This window comes from Arachis ipaensis, chromosome B07, assembly GCF_000816755.2.
Source record: "Arachis ipaensis cultivar K30076 chromosome B07, Araip1.1, whole genome shotgun sequence".
Lineage (NCBI taxonomy): Eukaryota > Viridiplantae > Streptophyta > Magnoliopsida > Fabales > Fabaceae > Arachis > Arachis ipaensis.
The window spans coordinates 175,456-181,556 of record NC_029791.2 but is presented as its reverse complement, the minus strand read 5'-3'; the positions used below and the strand labels follow the sequence as shown (position 1 = coordinate 181,556).

The 6,101-nt window shown below is 29.0% G+C and overlaps 1 protein-coding gene across 3 annotated transcripts in view; it reads right to left on the bottom strand.

Annotated features, from left to right (window-relative positions):
• LOC107609489 (tryptophan aminotransferase-related protein 2) overlaps nt 1,907-6,101 on the bottom strand; it is an 8,567-nt gene continuing 4,372 nt past the window's right edge. Inside the window, exons 2-5 of one of the 3 annotated variants that reach the window (XM_021106802.1) lie at nt 5,058-5,361; nt 3,758-4,059; nt 2,755-3,053; nt 1,907-2,353 (exon numbers count right to left, since the gene is read on the bottom strand). In XM_021106802.1, coding sequence (XP_020962461.1) covers nt 2,166-2,353; nt 2,755-3,053; nt 3,758-4,059; nt 5,058-5,361 — 1,093 coding nt within the window. In that variant the 3' untranslated portion in view covers nt 1,907-2,165. Of the gene's footprint in view, nt 2,373-2,753; nt 3,054-3,757; nt 4,060-5,057; nt 5,362-6,101 lie in introns of all 3 variants that reach the window. The other 2 variants (XM_016311479.2, XM_021106803.1) reach the window with 2 other exon arrangements.

Here is a 6,101-nt window from a genome sequence, read left to right as displayed (position 1 = left end):
TTAGCAATCAATGTATTTTCTATAAATAATATTATTTCACAAAATATAAAATTTGTATTCCTAAAGATCATATGCAACTTTGTGATAGAAAATTTGTCTTATAATATTAAAATTCCTGAAGCCATATGCTATTTTTATAAGAAAATAAAATTGCTTATTCATCTCTATTTTATAAGTGTTCAATTCTTATTAACAATGTAATAAATTTTTTTCTACAAATATTGTCCTATCTTTTAAATTATTTCACATGTGTCTCAATAGATCATGATATTAAATTATTTTAATATTTTTAGTTAATATTCATATGTATATTTATTTACGGTAATACTAGAGAAATAAAAAAAATAGCCATAACTTATCTTATTTAATATTCATTAATTGTCATAACAATTAATGAATGCTAAATAAATAAGATAAATTATGACTATTTTTAACTAATTTTTTTTGTTATAAAATATTTTTTATTTATAAATTAATTGTGTCAATTAATTAAAAAGAGTGATTTCCACCTTGATCTCTTATAAGTGAGAATGTTATTAATGTGATTTTTGGCTATGTAGCATGGCTCATTAAAAACCAATTTAAGTGTAAGTACTAGCTAATATATCATATTAAAGTAGAAGGCAGGTAAGTACTAGCTAATAGCCGCACCCATATATGTATGTAATCAACATAAGTAGACAATTAAGCTTAAATTAAGTCTAAGTTTTTAACTAGTGAAATATCTTTTCAACTCTTGGAGATACTTATGTAAATGGTTATTCGGTAATTGGATCCAAATATTTTTGCTGGTTTGGGTCGAGCTCTTGCATTCTTTTGTTTGAACTTTGGGCCTCATATTCTTTGAATTATTTAGATGCAGAATTTAGGATAAAAAAAAAATAAAGTTACAATATAAGTTAATAATCATAGGTTGGTCTAATAATTAATTTATTAGTCTATTAATTAAATTGTCTCTATATTAATAGCGTAGAGTTTGCACTTTGCAGGTAGTTTCATTGTAAAAGGTACACATTGTCTTTTTTTTTTTTTTTGTATCAGAGTATCTATTATGTTAGAAATCCAATAATTAATCCCTCAAATATTGATAAAAACACAAAGTGGATGACCCTTCTAAATAAACAAACTCTATTCTTATTTTCTAGTGAGTATTGAACTCGAGAGAAATGATTAAAGGAGACAGACCTTCATTCATTTGTGCCAGCTTACGTTGGTGCACATGTTTTCCGATTAATGTTGAATTATGATTCATATTGGATAATTAAGCATACACAAATCCATATGCATTAATACTGTCAATAGGGCTGATCTCGTAGGGCTTTGAATCCTAATTCATAGGGCCAAGATAATATCACAATAAAATGCCTTACAACCAAACGGGCCAACTTTTCAAAAAGCCCATAGGGCTAAAAGTCCTCATGGAGCAAAGGATCTAGGGCTAATCTATGGGCCACCTTTCTTTTTTTTTTTTAAACAAAAAGAAAATAAATTTACTTCCCAATTAATTGCCTAGTGTGATTTTTGAGAAATCGAGAATAATAAAAATATGATGAGATTTTGTATATTAATAATAAAAAATAAACTAAGTTAGATTAGTTCAGTGATTAGCTCACTAGTCTGCTTAAGTAAGTGTCGAGGGTTCGAATTCCACTTGATACATGCAGCAACTCATTGGTCAACGACAAACCCTTAAATGAAGTTCAGTACAACGACGGATTAGTCCTTAACCTGTCGGGTTAGAAGATACCATGGGAAACCAAGCAACTTTTGTGTTTTGTAACCATCAATTGGTCATTAATAATATTTTTAATGGTGTGAGATTAAATCTAATAGTGTAGAATCATTCATGTCCTTTGACTTTATTCTAATTGTGATGAAAACTTCATTAATAAAATTAGAAGCGGTATGTTTCTTAAGAGAAAACAAGATCAAATTAATTAGTTCACCTAAGCGTGAAAACTCTATTGTTCTACATGTAACAGAATTCCCCTACATTAATTAAGTCCTAAACATCTTAACCAGCATACAAACATATTATCATCATGATTTGGTGCGCATGTATCTCTTTCCACAAACCATACATCAATTATATAATGTCGAAACTAACTAATATAATATAATATTATACATTATACATTGTGTTAATTAAGGTGCAAGTACTACTACTATCGAAAGTTTATAGTAGAGAGTCTGTGTAGAAAGTGCATAAAATTTTCATCTGTATCCAACATGCTAATTCTTACATATTGTTGGCTAACTCCAAAGTGTGTTCCACTTCTTGTTAATATGTTGTGTCCTCTAAGAAAGCTTTCGCAGTCTTCTACATTTCTTTCACATTTTAGCCACACAAATGCTGTGTACAAACGTTTTACAGTGTCAGTACATCAAAATAAAATTCAGTATATAATAATAATAACTTAATTATTTTGCAATATGTAGTACTTTAAGAAGAATTTTGAGAATATTTGTTTAGAAAGTGTTGGAAATTTGTATCTAAGGAAATATTTGTTTCAAGAGAGTAACACAGATTTTAATTAGGTTATATTTTGAGAATTTATTTTAATATACTGTCAGTATAAAACAATTTTATACGTACATCCAATCATCTGATTAAACGACTATGTAAAATATTTTACATGGTCAATATATCAAAATTAGAAACGAAAACAAAATATTTTTTTGTCCCAAAGGGGAAAATTATTGGTATTTTTGCTTCAATAATGTATGAACACCATTTTAGTTTATTATTATTACCTGGATGAGGCTCCAAATTTTGATTAAAGAAGGTGCAAAAAGAAGGAGAGAATGTAGGGACACTGAAGAATCCATTACTACGTTGAACTGCTTCTCTGAGTTGTTTCCATCTGTCTGACATGATTTTGTGGCTGAACTGGAAGAAGGATTCGCCGCCGCCTTGTAGTTCGCAGCTGTCGGAAACTGCCCTCAGAACCTTGGCGGCCCTAAGCTGTGAGTCCTTAGAGACTCCTATGGTATTGAGCTCTATGAATTTGGTCATTTTCTTTGCTACTTCTTTGTCTTTCACAAGAGCCCACCTACAAATCTTAGTGTAAATTCAAATCTTTCACAAGGACATAGCATACTACTAATATGATCATTAGTGTTCAAATCTTTTAGATATTTGCAAAAGATTAATGCATTTTTTAGAAGTTTAATTGATTCAATAGGCTTTTAGGCCAATTCTCTCAGAATTACGCACAAGTATCATCTCAGAATTACTTTAATACGAAGTTTGATAACTGAAAATCGTTGAATAATAATTTAGTCGAATATTTTAAATCATCTAACGATTTATAACTATCAATTTCATATAAAGACAATTATGTATGAGCTTTTACCGAATCTTATTAGTATATTGTTTGATAGTGATACAAACATGATGTGTAAAAAGAAAACAGAAACATAGCCATCATATCAATGAATAATCATATTAACAATTCTACGACTCAGATATATTAATTAGATAGGTCTTTCTATCGATCTTTTTAACTATGCACACGAATTGAAGACCAACAGAAAGACCTATCAAATCCCAATCTTTATTAGAATAGTAAAAATTCAAGTGCAGTCATTTTATGTAAAGTTGATAATTAAGAATCCGTTAGTTGACAATTTAGTAAAAAATGTCAAATCATTTAACGATTCTCAGCTATCAACTTCATATGAAACTAACAACGACCGAATTAATTTCCAGGTATTAGAATAGAATGCAATGTATGAAAGTTAGGAAGAGACAAACCCAATGCGCATTCCAGCATGACCAGTAGTCTTAGAAAGAGTGAAAAGGGTAAGATCATGGTTGGAAGGGGAAGAAATAGGAGTGTACTGAGGCCAGTAATAAGCAAGATCGTGGACCAGTAGACCCTCAGAGCGATTGAGCACTGAACGCCTGACGCAGCCATCAGGGTTGTTGGGAGAAGTAACTAACTCAATGTAGGGCCCACTTTTGTCAAACTTGTCAGCATCACCACCCCATTTGTATAGCCCTGATTTCTGGTAATCCGTCATTGATGGGTATGACTGCATTTCAACATCTCTCATCTTATGCATTCATTAATAATGAAGTTAATTCTACTGTGTCTATGAATTACTGTCTAAATTTTGTGTAACTTATTTTTTTAGTAAATTTTAATTTTTTAAAAATTTTTATTTTTATATTTTTAAATTAAATATTAATTTTTTATTTTTTTTTATAAATAAACATTACCTTTTAGAGACCATAACATTCACATTTTATAATAATCTCTATTCTCTAGTAAGATTTTCAAATGTCAAATCTACTTATTTTGACTGTCATCACTCATCAGTTCAGCACATGCAAACTGTATATTGTATCCACTGTCATCGTCTTATTTATTAGTTATTTATATAAAAATATATATTAAAAATAGTTGAATCTCTAAGTTTATATATTCAATAATCAAAGATAGTGTTTCAAAAATCAAATTGAACCAGTTGGATTTGGTTAATTGAAAATTGACTATTATATCAATCCAGTTTAAGATAAAAAATGTTTAGAAGTAAATCAGTTAAAAGATAAAAAAATCCAATAAAACAATCGATTAATTAATTGAACCGGTCTATTCAATTACCAGTCCAATTTTCAAAACACTTACACAAAACATGACAAATCAATAAAACATGAAATTCTTATAAAAAAAAATGGTGAATTTTAGTATGCTATGTTTATAATAGTTAGAGTGACTATAAAGTGTTATTAAAATTAAAATTACATTTTTTTTTACATTTTAATAACACTTTTTTTAGCAATATTTTTTATGAAGTGTTGTTAAACAATAAAAAAATATTATTTTAATTTTAGCACTATTTTTAAAATACTATATCTATGGCAGTAATATAGACATACTAAAAAATGATATAAAAAATTAAAGAATTAAAAGAATTATTTAAAAGGAAGCAAATGAAAAAAATAAAGACCAACAAACTATAATTTAAATAACATAGTATTTTCATCCGCATCTAAAAGTCTCGTGTTCGAATTTCACTCCTAACTTAAGAAGAAGGAAAGAAAGACATACAGAGTAGTAGGGGGAAGCAGAGACAACACTGATGGGTTGAGGAGAATGAGTTGGAGAGAGAGCATAGAGAGCAGCAAGAAAGAGCTGAGAGGAACCCGTTCCAACAACAAGGTGACGATCCTCTGTGACAGCATTTCCCACCACACGGTGGAGCCTCACAACCTCCTCTGCAAACTCAGGTTCTAGGAACCAACAAACATTGCTCACATCTGAGAAGTAACTCATTGATTGCCACCCTGCAATTCTGATCGTTGTTTTCTCTCCCGTTTCTCTCCAAAATGCTTCGTACACTCTCGGGTCTCCACTGCCAATCAAAACAAATTCATTAAGGATATAATTTTGTTAAGCAAAATGCACCTGAAGCTATTTTTATGTGAAGTTGACAGTCGAAAATCGTTAGATAATTTGATAGATTTGACTAAATTATTATCTAACGATTTTTTACTATCAACTTCACAAGAAACAATGCACGTGAGTTTTCGCTATTTTGTTAAGTGCTAAACTTCTATCAAGTTTATTAAAAAGGTGTTAAGTACTTTTAATTCATATTTGCATGTAAAATTTAATGTTGCTTCTGTATACTTATTAAATTAATTAAGCTAAAAAATTATAAATCAATATTGTGTTAGGATTAGTATTGGATCATGCTCTAATTTCTTTTAAAATTACATCTAAATTTGAAATTTTATGTTGATCAATTATTGGCAGAATCAGGATGAATTCAGGTTGGTAACAATAAAGAAATAGGAATAGTTTCATTGGAATCTGAATTAAATTCTCTAAATCACCATTGGTTTTAGTTTTAGAATGAAAAACTCTTAGATGGATTATTCAATGAAAGCACTATTTGATACGGTATTGTATCAAGAATTAGAGAGAATTAGGTAGAAATATGAGAGAATAGAATAGAATTGCCTAGAATTAAAGTTAATAGGAGAATTAAAATTTCTAATTTAATTACATCATGCATGTTTACACTATTACATCATACTTTTATTTATAGTATACTTTTTTAATTAGGTTATAAACTCAATATTAATCCTA